Source organism: Podarcis cretensis (assembly GCF_951804945.1).
Source record: "Podarcis cretensis genome assembly, chromosome: 5".
Taxonomy (NCBI): domain Eukaryota; kingdom Metazoa; phylum Chordata; class Lepidosauria; order Squamata; family Lacertidae; genus Podarcis; species Podarcis cretensis.
Genome location: NC_137174.1, coordinates 96,684,758 through 96,708,100, shown reverse-complemented (window position 1 = coordinate 96,708,100; position 23,343 = coordinate 96,684,758). Strand labels below are relative to the sequence as shown.

Sequence of the window (23,343 nt, the reverse complement as noted above, 5' to 3'; positions counted from 1 at the left end):
TACTGTTAATTTGGCTATTTCTGCATACTCCATAACCTTGTACTGCCATTCTTCTATTGTAGGCAATTTTTGCTGTTTCCATACCTGAGCCAGCAGTAACCTCGCTGCCATTGTTGTGTATAAGAACAGTTTCTGGTCATTCTTGTCAATGTCTTCTCCCACCATTCCCAACAGGAATGACTCTGGTTTTTTCAAAAACGTATACCTAAAAATCTTTAATTCGTTATATATATTTTCCCAATACGTTTTCACTATGTCACAAGTCCACCACATGTGGAAGAAACTGCCTTCTTTCACCCCACACTTCCAACAATTTTTATTTCCTGTTTTATACATCTTTGACAATTTAATTGGCGTGAGGTACCATCTGTACATCATTTTTAACAGATTTTCTTTTAACAATGTACATGCTATACATTTTAGGCCGGTATTCCATAATTTTATCCACTTTTCATGTTGTGGCCTACATCTATTGCCCACTTAATCATGACGCTTTTGATTTCTTCATCTTTTGTGTGCCATTCTAATAAATACTCATAGACCTTAGACAGTGCTTTTTTGTTATTTTGTAGTACTACAGTTTCTAATATTGGTTTTGTTTGTTCAAACCCTCTTGTTTTCTTATCCTTTGAGAAGATATCACCCATTTGATGGTACTCCATCCAACTTTGCAGTTTATCTTTCAATTCCTCATATGCTTTAATCTTAATTACATTGTTCTCTTCCAATAACATGTCTCTATAGGTCAATCATTTTCCTTTCATATTTAGACTTTTCAGTGAAAAAGCCTCTTGGGGTGATAGCCACCATGGCATCTTTCTTTCGAACCACTCTTTATATCTTTTCCAGACTTCAAATAGTGGTCTTTTTATGATGTGATTTAAAAAGTCCCAATGTACTCTGACCTTGTCATACCAAAGGTATGTGTGCCTGTTGATATTGCAGTGTCCCAAGTGCACAGCGGAATGATGAGGAATACGTGCCAACATGCTCTATATTGCTTTATTTACATTTCAAAGCTGGTAGGTTACAGAAAAACATCTTGCCTCTGCCGGAGCAGAAAAAGCATCCTCTCTCCTCTAAAGCATGGAGAAGAAACACCAGACACTGAACTGCAAAGAACAGTGAAAAACAGGAAACCAGTGTACGTCACATCCAGTCTCCCTTTCCCGTGAGAAAACCCAACAGCAATTGACTGTGGAATGTAAACACCTGTCTCATGACAAGCACTTTCGCTGCACAGTGAAGAGAGCAGAAACCAACATCCTCCCCCTTTCTGTGAACATCGCTGGGCAGCGTGTTCGTACAATATCAGTACAAACCCAACTTCTGCACATAGGTACAGTGTTGATCCCTTGATACAATCTTGGACAATACATCAGCAGGAATTTCATTACCTGGCATATAGGACACCGTTACGAGTCCCTTCTGAATACGTTCCCTAGCATGTTGCAACTTCAATTGCAAGTGCTTCGTGCTTTGCTTACAACCTTCAGAATTCAGCAAAGCCAAACATGCTTTGTTGTCCTGGTAAACCTGGATTGGACATTTGACAGGAATTTTCATGTCTTTGCACAATTGTAACAACCATTCACAATCCTTAAGTGAATAAGACAGTGCATTCAGTTCAGCTTCACAAGTACTTAAGCTAACTGTTGTTTGCTTCTTGCATGACCAATCAAATAGACCCTGATTGTACATATAGCAAACTCCAGACGTACTTTTCCTGTCTGTAGTGTCACTTCCAAAACTTGCATCTGCAAATATCTCAAGACCACCAGACTTCTGATTGTTAAATCTCAGTCTGTAATGCATAGTGCCTTTCAAATACCGCGCTATGCGTTTCAGAGCTTTCCAATCCTTAACAGTAGGATTGTTGACTTGTCTGCTTAGCAAATTACAGCTAACAGCAATGTCTGGTCTTGAACATCTGGCAATGAAGTTTAGCTTGCCTAGCACACTTCTGTACAGTGTAGTGTCAGAAAATGCTTCTTCAGTGTCATCTACCTGATAACCTGTTATCATCGGTGTGTCTACAGGGTTAGCATCCATCAGGTTTAGTTTGTTTAACACATCAGCAATTTTCCGTGACTGGTGTACTAGAATGTTACCATCTTGATCTCTCTCTATTTCCAGAGATAGGTAGTTGTTTACCTCACCAAGATCTTTCATGTCAAAGTGTTCTTTCAGTTGAGCTAGGGCGTTATTGTACATTGTGACATCTTTCCAAAAGAATAAAAGATCATCAACATAAAACAAGCAATACAGTTTCTTTTGCCCCTCCTCTTTGACAAATACACATGGATCAGCTTTCCCTTGCTTAAAACCTAGAGAAAACAATACTTCAGTGAGTTTTGTGTGCCAACACCGTGCACTTTGTTTGAGACCATAAAGGGACTTTTTCAGAGCACAAACAAATCCCTGTTTTACCTGTACGCCATCAGGTGGAAGCATATAAAGTGATTCATCTAGAGATCCGTACAGAAAAGCTGTATTTACATCGTGGTGACTAATGTGTAAATTCTCCTCTGCAGCTAGCTTGAGCATAAGCCTAATGCTCTCATACCTCACTGTGGGTGAGTAGGTCTCGTGATAGTCTTCACCTGGTACCTGTGCAAAACCTCTGGCTACCAATCTGGCTTTGTGTCTGACTATCTTGCCATTTTGATCAGTCTTCGCTTTGAAGACCCATTTGCTTCCAAGCAGTTTCATTCCTGGAACTACTGGAACAAGGTCCCATGTTTTGTTCCTTTCCAAGGAATCAAGCTCAGCCTTCATTGCATTTAACCATGGCTCAGCTTCCTTTGAATCCAAATCCTGGATTTCTTGGAAACTTGAAGGTTCAAATACCTTCTTGGAGCTTTTAACAGCTGTTACTGCTATCTTAGCAAACTCATCAGCAAATCTCTTTGGAGGTCTGCCTTTTGTGGCTCTTTGTGACCTGCGAATTAGCCTTAAGTCTTCAACACTCTCCTCTTCTTTCTTAGGAGAAAAGTGACCTATCGTGAACAATGGTTCCTCCAATTCTTGATCAGAGCTTTCAGAGGGTCGCATAGAGGCTTTCGCACTCTTGAAATCCTCTGAATCACCTGATTCAGTTTCAGACTCAGAATCAGAACTTTCATCAGTGGGTGTGGGTTGCTGTGGTTGCTTTTGACTATCCTCAGTCTCATCACTGTCATCAGGGTAACATTGGAAAATTCCCACATTCTCCCCCCACTTGGCATTGTACTCAACACTTCTTGTGAGCTTAATGGTCTTAGAGTCAGTCATCCTTATTCTGTAAGAACCTTTCTCATAACCTAGAAAGATACCATGCAAATCACGCTTGTCTAACTTGGAGTTTTGTGGTGAGTGAACCCACATGTCAGAACCAAAAATTCTCATGTGTTTGATGTATGGCTTTTTGCCAAACATCTTCTCATACGGGGTACAACCAATCGCTGAAGATAACCTGCGATTATAACTGTAAGTGAAACATGAGAGAGCTTCGGCCCAATAACTCTCTGGAAGATTTGCATCATGTAGCAAGGTTTTTAACCCTTGAAGCAATGTCTGATTTGCTCGTTCCGCAAGTCCATTCTGCCATGGCGAGCGAGGACTAGACAAATCGTGTTGAATTCCTTTCTCAGTTAGAAAAGCTTCAAACTGCTGAGAAGTGAATTCTCCCCCGCGATCACTGAAAAGAATTTTTACCTTCTTACCATGCACATTTTCCAACCAAGCACAGAATTCCTTGAACCTAGGAAAAGCCTCTGATTTCTGCTTGAGATTGTACACATAAATATACCTGGAAAATGCATCAACGAGAACCATGAAGTACCTGTTTCCTCCCAAAGAGGGCGCTAGTGGTCCAACCAAATCAGCATGAACAATTTGGTATGGTTCTGTAGCTTGCCTACTAGACACCTTACCTTTTGCAGCCATTTTCACCTTGTTTGCTGCACATGCTTTGCACTTCATGTGGTACCTGCAGGGTTTAATAGTCATACCTTCAACCAAGGCAGGCATTTTAGATACTGCCTCAAAATTCAAATGAGCAAATTTTCGGTGAAAATCGTGAATACATTCTGCATGCAAACTTTTGTTAGAACCTGCAATGCAACAAGTGTCATCCTGCACAACATCATCATAATACAAAACATATAAACGATCAACATATTCAGCATACAATACATAATCATTTTTCTTTGTGATAATGCCCTTTTTGTTCTTAAAGGAAACGTCAATTTTCCACTCATTCAGCTGTCCAACGCTGAGCAGATTATGTTTGGCATCTGGTACGTAAAGTACATTCTGTATCGATAAGTCCAAACTGTGAAGAACAACAGTTCCGTAGCCTTTACTGGGGATTGTGTGGTCATCCGCCTGGTGAATTGCACCTTCCTGCGGTGTAAAAGACACGAACAGTCGCTTATCGTTGCACATGTGGTGCGTCGCCGCTGAATCAACAACGAAGAAAGATCTAGACGTCTTCTGGACCTTTGCAACCTTTGGAGTGAAGCGTGAGACCATTGCCTTGTGCTGCGTTGTCCTGGACACCGGACCTTTGCCTTTGCCTCGGCCTTTTCCACGCGATGAGCTTCCGCTGCGCTGCTCTGTCTTGGCCCTGGGATATTTGCATTCCCTCTTCATATGGCCTAGACATCCACACGAGTAGCATTTCACTGCCTTCAAAGCTTTGGCGCCATCTGGTGGTTCCACTGCACTATGGGATGACGACTGTGAAGTCTCCCCCTTACCCATGCAGCTATCACCCTGGCAATCTGCTCCATTCTGAATCATGGCAGTATTACAGGCTACTCTGAGCTGAGCATGTGGCTGATTGGCTTCAGATTCCCCACTTGCCTCAGCCAGCCTTCTGCAGCTAGCCATCTCTGCTGCTTTAAATCAAGCTGCTTTATACAAGCTGCATCTCTGCTGCTTCAAGCCTCATTCCAAAGGCAAGTTCAAAAGTGCTTTTTTCTCTCTGCTGCCTTAAATAGTGCTGCGTCACTATTCTCTGCAGCTGCTTTACTCCAAGAGCACTTTTAAAAGTTACTTTCGATTTCCCCAGCATAGGAACTTGATCCTTTGCTCCCTTGCCTGTGCCCGGCAAACGGCCATAAAAGTTCAAAGTCCAGCCATAATGCCATTAATTAGATGCTGGCAGGCTGCCCGGAGCAGTAGCACATACCTCATCAATCATCTTGACGCGCAGAGATAGCGTCCGATCCGTCCTTCTGCATTCCGATCCTTTTGCCGGCATTCAGATGACTGCGTCTTTCTGGGCCGATAACCAGGAATGTTGATATTGCAGTGTCCCAAGTGCACAGCGGAATGATGAGGAATACGTGCCAACATGCTCTATATTGCTTTATTTACATTTCAAAGCTGGTAGGTTACAGAAAAACATCTTGCCTCTGCCGGAGCAGAAAAAGCATCCTCTCTCCTCTAAAGCACGGAGAAGAAACACCAGACACTGAACTGCAAAGAACAGTGAAAAACAGGAAACCAGTGTACGTCACATCCAGTCTCCCTTTCCCGTGAGAAAACCCAACAGCAATTGACTGTGGAATGTAAACACCTGTCTCGTGACAAGCACTTTCGCTGCACAGTGAAGAGAGCAGAAACCAACAGTGCCACCCATATCTGTTTCCAAAACCTTCCAGATCTAATATATCCGTATTTTCCAAACTAAACCACTCTTTAAACCATATTATAGATGCAGCTTCGTAATATATTTTGAGGTCCGGTAGTGAAAAGCCTCCTCTTTCTTTTTTGTCCATTAAAAGTTTGAATTTTATTCTAGGCTTTCCTCCTTGCCATACAAATCTGGAGACCAGTTTTTGCCACTCATTGAATTGGCTTTGTCCTGTTATAATTGGAATGGTTTGAAATAAAAAGAGCATTTTTGGTAGGACATTCATCTTAATAGCTGCTATCCTTCCACAGAAGGATAGCTTCAGTCTGTCCCATATTTCCAATTTTGTTTTTACTTCTTTCCATATTGTTTTATAATTATCTTTGAATAGGTTTGTATTTTTAGGGGAGAGCCAAACACCCAAATATTTTATTTTCTTTACTGTTTTTATTTCTGTTTTGCTTTGTAGTTGGTCTAGTTGTTCCTCATTCATGTTCTTTACCATCATTATTGATTTACGTGTTACGTGTGTTTCTTGTACGCAAGTTATGTCTGTTTTTTTTTAATAACTCATATTCACTTTTGTGTCTTTTGGCTTTATTGTTCATGCCATTAACATTCAATGATATAATTTTAATTGTCATTTTTATTTATTTATTTAAATACAATTTTATTTTATTGTTTACATTTAAATATCTCCCTCTTCTCCATCTTGTTCTTGTTTATCCTCTTCACTTTCCTGTTCCCCTCCCTCCATCTTCCCCAACTCCTTATATCTTCTCCCAAATTTCTGCATTTCTTGTAATGTCTTAATTTTGAATTTCTTGTCTTTATAATAAAATGACACACCCTTTGGATACTCCCATCGAAACCTTATTTTGTTAGCTGTTAAGTTTTTTGTCAATTCTTTGTAGACATTTCTCTTGCGTAAAAAATGATTGGGAATACCCTTGAACACCACATTTGTTTTCCCATCTATGATCAATTGTTTTTCTCGACTCTTCCTCAGAATAGTATTCCTCACTTCTGCTGAATTAAAAATTGCTAAACAGTCTCCAGGGTATTTTTTTTGTCTTGCCTGGGCCGAGGTGACTTTTATTCTAAAAACATTAGTCACCATGTAATCTAATTCCTAGGGACGCAGGTGGCGCTGTGGGTTAAAGCCTCAGCGCCTAGGACTTGCCGATCGAAAGGTCGGCGGTTCGAATCCCTGCGGCGGGGTGCGCTCCCGCTGCTCGGTCCCAGCGCCTGCCAACCTAGCAGTTCGAAAGCACCTCCGGGTGCAAGTAGATAAATATGGACCGCTTACCAGCGGGAAGGTAAACGGCGTTTCCGTGTGCGACTCTGGCTCGCCAGAGCAGCGATGTCACGCTGGCCACGTGACCCAGAAGTGTCTCTGGACAGCGCTGGCCCCTGGCCTCTTAAGTGAGATGGGCGCACAACCCCAGAGTCTGTCAAGACTGGCCCGTATGGGCAGGGGTACCTTTACCTTTACCTTTTAATCTAATTCCTCTTCCCTCATTTCTAATAGTTTAGCAATTTCTTTAATGAGTCTTTAATGAGGTTGTTTATTTTTCGTCCTAATTCCAGAGAGGTTTATCACTCATTAGCTCAGGGTTTGATTAGCTCTGAGCTTGAGGTGTTGCACAGCTGAGAAGACAATGTATCCAGTGCTGAGGTTCTCCCTTCCTCTGTCACTTTGTACAGTGCTGGAGCATTCGGGAAACCCCTTTTTGCACTGCTTGGATCAGCTGCTTAGACAGTGCTTAAGACCCCCTCTTAAGCCTTTTAAGAGGTTTGCGTCCCTTGCTTGCCCCTTATTCCCTTTTATGAGTTTGGGTTTGCTCCAGTGTGCAAACGTGCCCCCCGATGCTAAGTGTGATAAACTATTGTGTAAGTTCAATTTCGCCCACTTTGAAGACTTTGGCAGGTATTACATCAGGTCCTCTGGCTTTGTTGTTTTTAATTTGGTTAACGGCTGTTCACAGCTCTCCCAGATTTGGAGTTACTGCAAGCTCATCTCTAATTTGTTTTTGTGGAATTTGTGAGAGGATCTCAGCATGTACAGGGGAGCTGCAGTTAAGGAGATGTTGGTAATGTTCTTTCCAGTGCAGTGCAATAGCTTCTTTATCTTTTAGAAGTGTGGTACTGTCTTTGAGCTCAGGGGGCATATGCCATGATTTAGTGGCTTTAAAGGAACTCTGTGCATCATGAGTGTTGGCTAAGTGCTGGATCTCTTGAGCTTTTTTTATCCACCAGGTGCGCTTTAGTTATCTGGTTCTTAGCGTCGGCATAGGTTTTTTTTCCCTAGTAGCACAGTTTCTATCTCTTTGCCACAGTTTCTAACTCTATGAAAGGCCTTCCTTTTCTTGCCAATAATGTGTTCAATCTCAGTGTCATTCTCATCAAACCAGTCCTTGGTTTGGTATCCAACAGTTTGTTCATAGGCTGCAATAATTGATGTTTTTAGCTTGGTCCAGTATTCCTTGATGTTATTAGGGAACTCTGAAAGCAGATGGTCCTTAAGAGTTGTTTGGAAGCAATCCCACTTAATAGGATCTTGAAGGGTTTGAGTATTCATTTTGCACCCTGGTTTCCTTCCTTGAAGCCTGTGTTGAGGTATAAACTTGATAGCCATAGTGGAATGTATTAATCAGTGCTCTGTCAAGCAGTTGTCGGCACTCGCCATAGCTCTGGTAAGGAGCACATTACAGCAATCTTCAGCTTGAACAATTACATAGTCTAAGAGATGCCATTGGTTCAACTAAGGGTGCCTCCATGATGTTTTAAATTTATTTTGTTGTTAATTTATTTAGAGTGTGTTGGTAATAACAAGGTTGTGCACTGCACCTATAGTCAAAAAGATTCCATTCTGGTTGCTGTTGCCAATTCCTTCTTTCCCAATAGTCTCAGGCCACAGATCGAAATCTCACTCTACTCTTGCATTAAAATTCCCCAGGCCTCAGGCATCTCTGATAGGATGCTGTCTCCCCCCCCAACTGTATTACCTGGGTTATGAAGGCGCCCAAAAGGGTTTAAAGCAAAGATTATGGGACAATGCACACAGTGACTTGCGATCTCAATCACACACAGTCTGTAGTCTGCTGGCAGCAGGAGTTCAATATGGGTATGTCTTTGAGTTAACATCTTACATAAAAAACCTGACAGTACCTAACTATCGAAGGCTTTTCACCAAAGCCAGACTAAATGTCCTCCCCTCTGCAGTGCTGGATGGTAGGTTGAGAGGAATTCCCTACCAGGACAGACTTTGCTCGTGTGCTCAAGACATCGATTCCATAAATCATATTTTGTTGCACTGTGCGAAGTATGAGCAGGCCAGGGCTGAACTGATACTACCCTTGCTGGTGCCTTTCCTGGGAAAATCAGAGGCTCACTATGTCAGGTTCCTACTGGAAGACCGGACAAAAGCTAGAACGTTGGCAGTGGCAAAGTTTTTATCGGTGGTTGCAAGAACAAACGAGCCCTATATTCTAAACAAAGTGCTTGATTAACCTGGAGGTAGGCTGTATGAACCCTGTATTGATTTGTAGTGTTTTGTTGGGTCTCTGGACCATAATAAAGATTGTTGTTGATAGGATGCTATCCAGCTGAGAGTAAAAAATTTCTTTAATGTTGTCATTGGCATCCAGTGTTGCCGCATAAGTGCTTAGAATAGTAGCCTGTTGGTTTTTTGTGAATTTTATTCAAAGGGTTGAAAGTCACTCATTAATGCCGGTAGGGAATTCTGAAAAGAGCTTCACAATATTGTTTTGATAGCAAAGCCTACTCCATGTATTTGACATTCTTGTTGAGGTAAAGCATTCCAGAAGAATGTGTAGCCTCCTTTTTCTTCCTTCAGTTGTCCCTCACCTGCTCTTTGAGTTTCTTGAAGTGATGCAATATCAATGTTAAAACATCGCAACTCTCTTGCAAGAAAAGGAAAGGAAAGGGGGAAGGGGAAAGGGGAAAGGAAAGCTGGGGGGAGGGGGGAAATCTGCAGAGAGGAGATGCACACTTGGCCAGAAACTGCAGAGGTGAGGAAGGCTGAAGTTCATGTTGAAATAATCATCTGCTTACTTTGAACCTAATATCTCTCTCCTCCCTTATGACCCAAATGGTAGATGGCAAAGCAATATGGAAACATTTATACTTTATGGGGAGGACCACTAGCTGTGGTAGTACTGTCTGGATATGAAGCAGTGAAAGAAGCACTCATTGACCGCTCTGAAGAATTCTCTGAGAGATTAGAGTCGGCTTTCCTTAATGATATAATAAAAGGAAGGGGTAAGTAGTCAAGAACGAGAAGTCCTACTGCTATTTCCCCAGGTAAAACATTTAAAGAGGGTATCTGGAAAAAGGGAACAAAGGATCTCTCTTAATGTTGCAATCAACAGAAAATGGGTTGTATCCAATGTTAGCTCTACTCACAGTAGACCCATTACAGTTAATGGACACAGCTAACTTAGGTCTTAGGTTTGACCAAACTGCAGGAGGCAGTGGAAGACAGAAGTGCCTGGCGTGCTCTGGTCCATGGGGTCACGAAGAGTTGGACATGACTAAATGACTAAACAACAACAACTTAGGTCTGTTAATTTCAATGGGTCTACTCTGAGTACAACTTAGCAGGCTTAAGTGAGCTCTAATAGTAACAAGTGGTGTTGTTTTTGTTTAGTCATTTAGTCGTGTCTGACTCTTCATGACCCCATGGACTAGAGCACTGTACTTAACAGCTGGAAGGAGCTGTTGACGGACAGTTACAGAAGCATCCTTTTGCTTTGTTCTTCCCACCACCTTGCTGTTTTCTTCTCACTGCCTGAATGCAAACTTGTCCTGCAATCTGCTGAACCCCAAACTGACAAATGCCTAAAAGTATCACATTGGAGTGAAAATTCAACTGCCTGCTCCAAACAGAGAGCAAATTGTACTTATTGTAAACCAGCACCAATGAAGAAGAAGAAGAAGAAGAAGAGTTTGGATTTGATATCCCGCCTTTCACTCCCTTTAAGGAGTCTCAAAGCGGCTAACATTCTCCTTTCCCTTCCTCCCCCACAACAAACACCCTGTGAGGTGAGTGGGGCTGAGAGACTTCAGAGAAGTGTGACTAGCCCAAGGTCACCCAGCAGCTGCATGTGGAGGAGCGGAGACGCGAACCCGGGTCCCCAGATTACGAGACTACTGCTCTTAACCATTACACCACACTGGCTCTTATGACCTTGAGCCTTAGACATAACAATAGGTGCAACAATAGGAGCCAAGTATTTCAATTAGCTGTTGCTGAATGTGGAAATTACTGATCGGAACTTCCATTTGTGCTGTGCTTTGTAGGCAAAGGTTCAGGATTTGTTGAGATGCTATTCCAGGCTGTATCAACAGACGTATAGTATCTAGATCAAGGGAAATAATAGTACCTCTCTATTCTGCCGTGATCAGATCCCACCTGGAATACTGTGTCCAGTTCTGGGCGCCACTATTTAAGAAGGATGTTGAGAAGCTGGAATGTGTGCAGAGGAGGGCAACTAGGATGATCAACAGTCTAGATACCAAGCGTTATGAGGAATGGTTGAAGGAGCTGGGTATGTTTAGTCTGGGAAAGAAGAGACTAAGTGGAGATATCTAAAGGACTGTCACTTGGAAGATGGAGCAAGCTCGTTTTCTCCTGCTTTGGAATGTAGAACTTGAGAATCTGACTAAACATATGGAAAAACTTTCTGACAGTAAGAGCTGTTTGACTGTGGAACAGTCTGCCTCAGGAGGTGGTGGACTCTCCTTCCTTGGAGGTTTTTAAGCAGAGGTCGGATGGCCATCTCTCTTGGATGCTTTAGCTGAGATTCCTGCATTGCAAGGGGTTGGACTAGATGACCATAGGGGTCTCTTCCAACTCTAAGATTATATTATTCTATGATTCTATGATCAATCAGCAGAAGTGGCACTACTACAGGTGCCACATAATAAGTGTTCCGTATTTGTAAGAACTTGGAAGTTTAGTGCATCAGGGCCCACAGTTTGGAACTCCCTGCCTGTTGAGATTAGGTAGGCCCTTTACTCTTTTTGGTGTATAAAAAACATCCTTGTTTAGACATGCCTACCCAGATGCTTAGAAAGTTGAGGCAAATTTAATCTGTTTTAGTATTTTAGCTTGTATATTTTAAAGTAGGGTTGGGATTTTTTCTGGATTTGATTGCCTAATCTTTTTGTGAACTGCTTAGAAGCTTTTTACTATAAAGCAGTGTATGAAATAAATAAATACATACGCAAAAGCTATAAAGGGCTAAGTGCAAGGTAAGACATGGATTGAACCATAGGAGCCAACTCCTAGGGACTGAGAGGGCTTCCGCCTCACAAATAAAATATTAGAGGGGGCTGCCCCCCAAGTTGATGGGCATTGCCATTCAAATGGTGAGTGTGCACCATGTCATGTGATCGATTATGTGGGATAGGGCTTACCTGGCCCCCACAATATTTTGTTCAAGTTGGCACTCCTGGATCAAACAAGTGACATGTTCCTTACCCTAACTATGTTGAATAAAACACAAGTGTGGTGGACCCAACAGAAATAAGCCACAGTTTAAGTTTTTCTGCAGAAAGTATCACTGTATTAAATACCAGTTCACTCCCCCCAGCCCAAAATCATAATTTGTTGTTGTTGTTTAGTCGTTTAGTCGTGTCCGACTCTTCGTGACCCCATGGACCAGAGCACGCCAGGCACTCCTGTCTTCCACTGCCCTCCGCAGTTTGGTCAAACTCATGCTGGTAGCTTCGAGAACACTGTCCAACCATCTCGTCCTCTGTCGTCCCCTTCTCCTTGTGCCCTCCATCTTTCCCAACATCAGGGTCTTTTCCAGGGAGTCTTCTCTTCTCATGAGGTGGGCAAAGTATTGGAGCCTCAGCTTCAGGATCTGTCCTTCCAGTGAGCACTCAGGGCTGATTTCCTTAAGAATAGAGAGGTTGGATCTTCTTGCAGTCCATGGGACTCTCAAGAGTCTCCTCCAGCACCAGAATTCAAAAGCATCATAATTTGTAGAACTGCCCAAAGATGACCCAGGAGCTGTTTGCGGACAAACGCCAGCTCCCTCAGCCAGCAAAGCAAGATGAGCGCACAACCCCAGAGTTGTCCACGATTGGACCTAATGGTCAGGGATACCTTTACCTTTACTGTAAATTGCTGGAACTTCTGGAACCATCTGATTTGTCTTCTGTTGTCTTACAAACTGAGACAGCCAAGACATTTGGGTGAATCCCTTGTAAGTGTCTGAGTGCTCAAATAGGTTCTCTCAGGCACTGTATTCATTTCATTTTCATTCCATAAATTTTATATAAAGCTTGGCTGTAGAAAAGAAACTTAGAGTTGTTGTACAAAACATGCAGTGCTGGCCTATATTGTAGAGATGTCCATGTAACACACAGATGTCACCTTTGCTTCAGAGAGACAGAGTAGCTCTTGAGTGCTAAACATAGATTCTTCTGGTTTAGCTGTTTAATTTTCAACATCAGTTTATGTAAGTAATAATTTCTCATTGATTTTCCATAGGTATTATATTATCAAATGGTCACACCTGGAGGCAACAGAGACGCTTTGGTGTGGTTACTATGCGTAAGCTGGGGTTGGGGAAGAAAGGCATGGAGCACCAAATAGCAGAGGAGGCTCATCAGCTCGTGGAAGTGTTTGCACGTTCAAAGGGTATGTGATGCTAGGTGATGGTGCTGAGCTGGCATATATTCTAGTCTGAAGAAATCTTTTTGTACCACTGCTGTACATTTTGGAAAGGAATGTTGATAGTTTTGCTTAAATCTAACATAAATATGTTCTCAGTATTAACAGGAGCGGCTGAACTAACATTGGTATAATTTTATTTTGCAGGACAACCACTTGACCCCACCTTTCACATCACTAATTCAGTCGCCAATGTGATATGTGCTGTGGCTTTTGGGCACCGATTTGCTGTTGAAGATGAACAGTTTCAGAAACTGATAGAAGCCATTAATTATTTACTAAAATTTCTGGTTTCCCCCACTCATATTGTGAGTAGTCATTTTCATTTCTACTGATCCAGACAGGTCTCCCAGAGACGATAAGTCCCCCTATCAGCATTCTGGAATCCATTATGATAGAGGTTAGAGTGTTGGCCTCAGACAACTGAGACCAGGGTTTAAAACTAGTCATAGGCCATTTACTAGCTCGCAGTTTAATCTATTTCTCAAGATTATTGTGCAGATTAAAAGATGTGAAGCAACTATGTACACCACCTTTAACTCTTTGGAGGAAAGATGAGATGAAAATGGAACAATGACATACAGGAGCCCATCTAAATGCAGAAAGAGGATGAGGCCAAAATATCTTCACAGTATGGGCATTCCATAGTTTTAGTACCATTATGGAAAATTGAATGTGTCTACTGTCTGATACAATGTGTCTACTGTCTGAGAAGGATGTTCTTCTCATTATAGGGGATTAGAATGCTAAAGTAGAGAGTCAAGAGTTAAAAGGAACAACAGGCAAGTTTGGCCTTGGAGTTCAAAACGAAGCAGGGCAAAGGCTAATAGAGTTCTGTCAAGGGTCATTGTGGAATTCTGAAGATGCTGTTGACACCCACCTTCTTCTCCATGAGAGTCAAGCTAATATACTATCCATGAGGAATAACCCAGATCATGTTCTTTAAGCACCAGCCCACAGGAGTTGATTCATGAACAGTGTGATCAAGCTTCTTCATGGTAATGGCAACGTTTTTGCTATCTTTACTTTAGCTGTATGAAATATTCCCATGGATTATGAGATATCTCCCAGGGCCCCACAAGAAGGCATTTTCCAGCCTGGATACGGTGATTTCATTTGCAAAGGATGAGATAGAGAAGCATAAGGAGACTTCATCACTGCATGAGCCACAGGATTTCATTGATTTCTATCTACTTCAGATGGAGAAAGTAAGTACTGAATACCAGGACTATAAAGCAGGAGGGCTTCATTAATCAATGCAGAGTTCAGAGTACATGTGGGGCACACTGTATCAAAATATATCACACCATGCACCCTATAGTTAAATGGTAATGCAATCCTGAAATTACTTACCAGTAGCCACAAATGCTGTATTCTGAGAGTCAAATGCTCTGTGTGTTTCTGTACACATTGCTTGGCTAGATAGCAGCTCTGCAAAATTCAGAGAAATGAGAATTTTGAAGGTTGGCTGCTTTTTCACTACTGGTATTGCTTCGAAAAGTAAACAACTCTGTATGTGGTTTGCAAAAATTCCTTAAGAATACACAACATGCTTATAAGAATATCCTTATAAGATTATAAGCATGTTATGTATGATCTAGAGCTCCTTTTTGGGCCAACCAGAAGAAGACTCAAGAAACAGAGATTGAAATCCTGGTTATCCCGTTGTTGCAGTTCCATCAGGATTGCACCAGCACAAGTATACACACAGAGAGTCATTCTGATTCACCTATTTCAGGAATATTTGGACACTTTGGCTTTGAGATACTGAGTTGTGTATGTCATTATTATTTTGACATTGTAGATATTATTTAAGATTCCATGTATTAGAAGGTTTTGAAATGTTGTACATTATTGTTAAGGAATTTTTGCAAACCATATACAGAGTTGTTTAGTTTGTGATTTATCTCTCTGTATTCATTGGGCATGGTGTTATTTCAAAAAGTACAAATTAAGCAATAATAATTTTAATAACTTTATTATTTATACCCCACCCATCTGGCTGGGTTTCCCCAGCCACTCTGCCTTTAAATGTGACCTGAATCATATCTATCCCACATTCCTAAATGGTACACAGCTGCATTCCGAAGAGAAATAATGCACACTTTTAGAGCCTTGTGACAATAATCTACAACAGAACTTCTCAAACTTTTCATGTTGATGACACACTTTTTAGATATGCGTCATTTTACAACAGAGTAATTCAGTTTTACTAGCAAACTGGAGGTTAAACGAACCCCTTTCCAGCCTTAGGAGGAACCCAGGGAGAATTCACATGACACAACTACACACTGTAGTTGACACACTAACCTGTCGTGACACACAGTTTGGAAAGCACTGATCTACGCTTACCAGCGGGAAGGTAAACGGCATTTCCGTGTGCGGCTCTGGCTCGCCAGATGCAGCTTTGTCACGCTGGCCACGTGACCCGGAAGTGTCTCCGGACAGCGCTGGCCCCTGGCCTCTTGAGTGAGATGGGCGCACAACCCCAGAGTCTGTCAAGACTGGCCCGTACAGGCAGGGGTACCTTTACCTTTACCTTACTCAATGAAAGAGACTCAAATATATTCAAATGCTCACAGGGCAAAAAGTTGGCAGAAGAAGCTAAAGTAAGTGATGGAGAACAGACTATAAGGCATATAAATGACATGTCACCTTTCTTATTTTCAGCACCAGAACAGGAATGATCCAGAGTCTACGTTTAATGAAGACAACCTGGCCCAATGCATTTTTGACTTCTTTGTAGCAGGGACAGAAACAACCGCCATTTCTCTGAAATGGGCACTTCTCCTCTTGGCAAATCATCCAGATATCCAAGGTGAGAGAGGGAGACATGCGCAATGGGAGCCATAAGACAAGAGCATATTGAAATAAGCTAAATGTTTTTGACTTACATCTCATGGAAGATCATTCTTCTTCACAAATGTTTCCTTATACAGATTCTGGAACTTATAATCAAACTCAACAATGTGGTAGAAGTAAAAAACTAATTTGCCCTGAACACCCCGTGCCCATAGAATACTTCCAGTCTATGATTACTGGGACAATAAGAGATGGAGGGTCTCAATTTATAATTAAATACATAGGAAAGGGTAAGGGACAAGAATGTGCCCCTGTTGTTAGACTAAAGTGAATTCATCAAAGTTTTTCTGAAGGAGAGAAGAGTGGCTTTGCAAATAGAGGGAAGACAATTTGAAGACTGGGATGGTCAAAGGAAGGTAGAGAAAGAGATGAATGTTTTTGCCAGTGATGTCATGGTTAATCCAGAAATCCAGGCTCCCTTCATGACAACCCCCAAGCCATGCTCCTTCTAAAACTCTGCAACCAAAATGAAATGTTGACAGGAGCTGACTGAGCTGCTGGAGCCTTTGCTTGCTGCAGCATTGCTGCTTTAGAATAACACAATGCACAGATTATGACTTAATGAAGTCATGTTTTTTCTTACTCCCTGCCCTTCCAGCTTGGAAGAATTCTGGTAGACCTGCTCAATCCCTTGTGACATTTTCGTAGGCCATGATATCTTTCCAAATATAAGTAGCAGCTGAGATTAGGGAATTTTCCAACTTTCCAGACCTAGGAACTCACCTTTAGCTGAAAAATGTTTTTGGAGGAGCACTCCTTAATTTTTTACCAGATATTTATATGGTGGCAACCCACTTTAGGTCGGCAACCCACTTTAGGTCGGGGAAAATCCTGGTAGTGCAACCACCTTGACCTACCAGTGGAAGTAGCAGTTAGAATGTCAAACTAGGATTGAGAAAACCCAGGTTCAAATTCTAATATGGCTATGAAACCCTCTGGGTGGCCTTAGACTAGTCCGTATTTTTCAGATTAACCTATTCTCCCAGGTTACTAATGAGGTTTAAAAAGAGTGGAAGAACCATGTATATTGCATTGAAGTCCTTGGAGAAAAATATGGGCTATAAATGCAATATATAATATGATAATATAAATGGGCTATAAACTGAGATTCATTCATATATCTTCTTAGAATAATTTCATGGTAAATAAATATGCTGGGAAAAAAATGTTCTTGTCAAAATAAACAATACATTTCCATCATTTTCTTCAGATAAAGTCCACAAGGAGATAGAAGATGCTTTAGGTTCTTCTCACACAATCTGCTATCAAGATAAGAAGAAACTGCCCTACACCAATGCTGTGATTCATGAAATGCAGCGCTTTAAATATGCCTTTGGAGGTGGAATTCCCAGGCAAACGACAAAGGATGTGAAGATACATGGTTTTCTTATTCCCAAGGTAACAGCTGCATTCTTGTATCTCAAGAGCATATAGGGCTGGATCATAAGTGGCATAAATCTCACTTATGAGCTGCCGAAGCACATGTCCTGGCTTGTAATAAGGCCTACAATGTGGTGGCAAAGGCAGCGGTTTTATCCTACTTTGCTGCCTCCATTACATCCTCGGGGAACCAGTGAGCAGAGTTATTCTGTGTCATCCAGAGGTTGGTAAATTCTGACTGGCGGGGTGGATCTCCTGAACACATGGTGACTAGCTGCAACCGGATAGCTAAACATTTCAAGGATAAAGTTGCTTGGCTCTGCAGCAATTTAGATGCTGCTATTGAGACTGTGCCAACTGAGATGTCCTACAAATTGTCAGGCCCAGTATTGTGGAATCAGTTACAATTAATAATCTCAGGGTTGTGGGTTTGAAAAAATTCCAATTAATAATCTCAGGGTTGTGGGGAAAAAAAATCCTGCATTGACCCTTGTTGTCCCTTTCAACTCTACAACTCTACAATTCTATGATTATTATTCTGTTACAGTGGTACCTTGGTTTAAGAACAGCTTAGTTTATGAACAACTTGGATTAAGAATGCTGCAAACCTGGAAGTAGGTGTTTTGGTTTGTGAACTTTGCCTTGGAAACAGAACATGTTCCACTTCCTGTTGAGTGTGTTCCATTTGTAAATTGAGTCCCCCACTGCTTTGGGAAGAAGAAGAAGAAGAAGAGGAGGAGTTTGGATTTGATATCCCGCCTTTCACTCCCCTTAAGGAATCTCAAAGCAGCTCACAATCTCCTTTCCCTTCCTGTCCCACAACAAACACTGTGAGGTGAGTGAGGCTGAGAGACTTCAGAGAAGAACGCCTTGGTTTAAAAACACGTTGGTTTAAGAATGGACTTCTGGAATGGATTAAGTTCGTAAACCAACGTACCACTGTATTACTATTATTATGTTTAATGCATCCTGAGGATGTGGACATGACACTTGAAGTGATGTGCCCAACCACCGGCTCATTCTATCCAGATCCATCCTGCCTTCTTAAAGCTAACTGGGGTGGGGTGATTGGATCGATCAGAGGTGTGGTAGTGTGATGGAGTGGTGCCTGTTGCGCTTAAAGAGGCGGTGGTGTTCCACTTCTCAAAAATCCCATTCTAGACCCAATGGAGTGTAATAACTATAGACGGGCTGCCAACACACCTTTCTTAGCAAAGGTGTTTGAGATGGTGGTTGGAGAACATCAGGTATTCCTGCATACTCTTCAACTGCTCTGAAAATGCTGGGACTGTCACAAAAACCCTTAAGCCACCATGGCTTCTGACTTTGTCATGCAGAGTTCTGAATTCCCAGATGAACGCCTTTCCCACCAACCACCACACTTTAAAAAATCCTCAAATCTTTATTCACCTTTTCATTCCTTGCTCCTTCTATCTCCTGGCCAGGGAAAGAGAGAAATAGCAACTTACTTCAGGTTCTCATTTGCACACTCTTCTGAGCTGTTCAGCAACATTACACACAACAAAGAGAGTTTGCTCTGCATCCAAACCTCTTAGGTCCCTGGCCAATTTCTTTGCATTGCTGCCTCGTCTTTCATTTCCAGTTTCATTTGAGAACCTGAAGTATCACAGAGCATTCTGGATTAGTTGTAGTTTCCAGGTCACCTTCAAAGGTAGCCCCACATAGAGCGCATTGCAGTAGTCCAAGCGAGAGATAACTAGAGCATGCAGCACTCTGGTGAGACAGTCCACGGGCAGGTAGGGTCTCAGCCTGTGTACCAGATTGTGGGAGTCATAAAGCCAAGGCAGAGGCTTGTAAATACTGCAGGGTGCCCCTTGACATTCCTCTAGGCAATGATTACCTTATATGGTGACGGATGCAATAAAAGCCTTGACCGGATGAGGTAACAGGAGACTTTGGAAAACAGCCATGCGGCTGGGAGGACAAAGGAGAATAATTAAAAGTTGCCGGAGGAGAGAGGTTGGAAGCAGCTGCCCGGCCATTATGAAAATACTCTCTGCCTCATTGTGTCTTCTTTCTATGCTATGCTAAGCACCATCTTGTTGGTTTCTGCTCTCTTCACTGTGCAGCGAAGTGCTTGTCACGAGACAGGTGTTTACATTCCACAGACAGCATTGCTGTTGGGTTTTCCCACGGGAAAGGGAGACTGGATGTGACGTACACTGGTTTCCTGTTTTTCACTGTTCTCACAGTGTGATTCTCTCCGTGCTTCAGAGGAGAGAGGATGTTGGTTTCTGCTCCGGCAGAGGCAAGATGTTTTTCTGTAATCTACCAGCTTTGAAATGTAAATAAAGCAATTAAGAGTATGTGCACGTATTCCTCATCATTCCGCTGTGCACTGGACACTGCAAATCAACACATCTATGATGGCAGGATTCCGTCAAATGGTGCCCTCTCTGAGGCTCGCTTAAAAGAAGAGGAAAACTTAAGAGAAAAGAGGCTGACTAAAGAAAGCAGTGTGAGACTGACTACAGAGGAAACCGTGTGAGGTTTATTGATCCAAGTTATGGATATCATCGACTCACCACATCCGGCTAGGGTTGCACAGTGCTGATTTCATCTATGGATCCCGGTGAGTCGATCCCTTTTATATTGATTTTAGAAATATGGGCAGCTCCCTGTCATCTCCCCAACAGAAATTTTTAAAGGACTTAAAATTTATCCTCTCCTCCAACAAATTGGAAGTTCCTGAGGGTGATTTGATACAGCTTATTCAAGCCATCGATGAGCATTGCCTCTGGTTTCCTGCAGATGGGACTTGGGAATTAAAACAATGGGATAAGATTGGAGCACATTTTCACGGACACCCCAGCTTCGGTGTTTGGATTCTAAATGCATGGTGCAAGTTCGTTATGCCATGGGCTCTTTATCACCAAAAAATATCTCTATGGCAGCGTTGCCAACATCACCTCCGGCTTCTTTAGTCCAGCCTGCTGTGATGCCGCCTGTTCCGGCACTTGCCTTGCCCACAAAACCAGAACCCAAGCCTCCGGACTATAGCTCCTCATCAGAGGATACAATCCTGCAAAAATACCATGGTCTGGCTGGCAATGATCCTATTCTCTCACCAACAGAACCAGCCACTCCTTTTCAACGTGCAGTTTTTGCCTGTTCCTTAAATCAGGATACTGTGGCATTTCCCGTTATAGTGCCACCTGCTGGTGCCCCAGCAGGAACTCAAGCCCGACACCAACCTTTTGAATTTAAAATCTTGAAAGAACTGCAGCAGTCAGTAAAAGTCAAGGAACAAATACAGCCAATTGGAACTTTACAACCTGGCATGCCAAATCCAAATATGCTCCCACGAGAATATCAATTGGCAGTGATTGATTTAAAGGACTGTTTCTTCTCTATCCCACTGGCTCCAGCAGACAGGGAACGGTTTGCTTTTACATTGCCAGTATATAACAATTCGCAGGTCTCCCAGCGATATCAGTGGGTTGTCCTGCCTCAGGGCATGTGGAACTCCCCTACACTTTGCCAACATTTTGTGGATGAAGCATTGAAACCTGTCTGCATGCGCCACCTAGAGGACAAGCCTTTGTGGGTTCCAGCTTGATGCGTGCAGCCATGGCGAGTCCCTTCAATTGCGGAAGTGCCTTCCCCACCATTTGCCTCGCCATCCTTTGTTGCACCGTTATACAAGGAAGAGAAGCAGACGACCCAGTCCAATTGAAACCACCATATTTCACCTTATCAGCTGGCAAGTCGCAGTTGTCAGAATCCTACTCTGGCTGGCAGCATCCACGGCTCAGCCACTCTCGAACTAGAAGAACTGTGTTGTTGAATAAGACTTTTAGGGGAGAAAATTATCATAAGATATGGAGGGATAATATTTTTGTACAAGATATGATTATGTTAACCAGTTTATTGCATGCTTCTAGATGCTGGCCGTGTATGCATTTGGTATGCATATGCCCCCTTTTGCCCGTAATTCAGGCTTAATGCTTCATGGTGTGCCTGTCAATGGATCTTTTCAATTTACAAATGTTATATCACCTAACCAAACTTTTTGGCCTCCAGTACAATTGACGCTCCATGAGCCTGCCTCCACTTGTTTCCAAATTAAAGAGGGGAAAGAATCATGGGGCATATATCCAAACTGTCAATATACATTGAATTTCACCTTTAATAGCTCTTGTTCTCTTACAGGAACATACAGTGACCAATCTCAGTGCTATAGGAGTGACACCAGTGCATGGCTAAAAACTAGAAAAGAAACCTACCATGCAAATTGGAGTCTGAATTCTTCTATCCCTGGCTTAGCAAATGCTGCTGATGAGCAATTTCATATCAGTTCCTTATTTACTGCAGCCTTTACTTGGTCCCAACAGAGTAGTAATATCAGCTATTTACTCCAAAGAGAGTTATGGTTGCTTTGTGGCGAAAAAGCATACAAAGCCATTCCTCGAAACCTCACGGGCTCATGTACCTTGGGTATTGTGGTTCCGTTGTTGTATAAGGTTGATAAGTTACCATCTTCTCTTAGACTACGAAATCGTCAGGAGGTTAATTCACCCATAAATCAATATATTGGTACCCAGATTTCTCGGGCCTTGCTGCCCTCAGTGGGCGCAGCAATGAACTATAGGGATCTCCATTGGCTAGCAAATTGGACTGAAGGATTATTCAGTGATACCATAAAAGCTTTGAAGAATCTCAACCAGGAGGTATCTGCAATGAGAGAGGTGGTCTTACAAAATCGTTATGCTTTGGATGTCATTTTAGCCTCAAAAGGAGGGGTTTGTGCACTTGTTCATTCTCATTGTTGTATGTTTATTCCTGATAATAACGTCAGCATATCTGCAACGATTGATCATATGGAAACCATGGTAGCCCACAATCCGTTTGCCCCCCCTCCTTCCGTTGATCCATGGGCATGGTTATATTCTTGGCTTCCGGATGGAAGTTGGCTTCGACATTTATTGATTTTAGTGATCATTATAGTAGTTATTTGTGTTATTTTGTGTTGCTGTATTCAATGTATTCCTTCTTTAATCTCTATATGTACTGCATCGTTCTCCGGTCAGCGGCCTGCTCCCGCCCTTACAAGAGTTGCTTATCGCGCTCGTTATAACCGTATTGGCACTGACATATATGATTCTGATTAATAAAATAAAGAAAGAGGGCATGTGGGAGTCATAAAGCCAAGGCAGAGGCTTGTAAATACTGCAGGGTACCCCCTGACATTCCTCTGGGCAATGATTACCTTATATGGTGACGGATGCAATAAAAGCCTTGACCAGATGAGGTAACAGGAGACTTTGGAAAACGGCCATGCGGCTGGGAGGACAAAGGAGAATAATTAAAAGTTGCCGGAGGAGAGAGGTTGGAAGCAGCTGCCCGGCCATTATGAAAATACTCTCTGCCTCATTGTGTCTTCTTTCTATGCTATGCTAAGCACCATCTATGACGGCAGGATTCCGTCACCAGATGGAGCTGGTAAACAGCTGCCCTGGACACAGAAAACTGACCTGCACCTCCATGGACAGCTGTGGGTCCAAAATAACTCCCAGGCTGCGCAACTGGGAGTCCTCCACACCTGCCCGCCTCCTGTCCCCCCAAAACAGTACTTCTGTCTTGTCTGGATCCAACCTCAATCTGTTAGCTGCCATCCATCCTCCAACCACCTCCAGTCACTCACAGAGGACCTTCACCGCCTTCACTGATTCTAATTTGAAAGAGAGGTAGAGCTGGGTATCATCTGCATATTGATGAACACCCAGCCCCAACCCCCTGATGATCT

General features: G+C 42.5%; 1 protein-coding gene across 2 annotated transcripts in view; it reads left to right on the top strand.

The window, feature by feature from the left end:
* Nucleotides 1-23,343, top strand: part of LOC307217028 (cytochrome P450 2J2-like) — a 65,228-nt gene that overhangs the window by 38,975 nt on the left and 2,910 nt on the right. The window contains exons 2-7 of one of the 2 annotated variants that reach the window (XM_079978027.1): nucleotides 9,745-9,907; nucleotides 13,152-13,301; nucleotides 13,482-13,642; nucleotides 14,366-14,542; nucleotides 16,005-16,152; nucleotides 17,407-17,594. The exons of the other annotated variant lie outside the window; for it this stretch is intronic. Coding sequence (XP_079834153.1) covers nucleotides 9,745-9,907; nucleotides 13,152-13,301; nucleotides 13,482-13,642; nucleotides 14,366-14,542; nucleotides 16,005-16,152; nucleotides 17,407-17,594 — 987 coding nt within the window. The remainder of the gene's footprint in view (nucleotides 1-9,744; nucleotides 9,908-13,151; nucleotides 13,302-13,481; nucleotides 13,643-14,365; nucleotides 14,543-16,004; nucleotides 16,153-17,406; nucleotides 17,595-23,343) is intronic. 2 annotated transcript variants of the gene reach the window in all.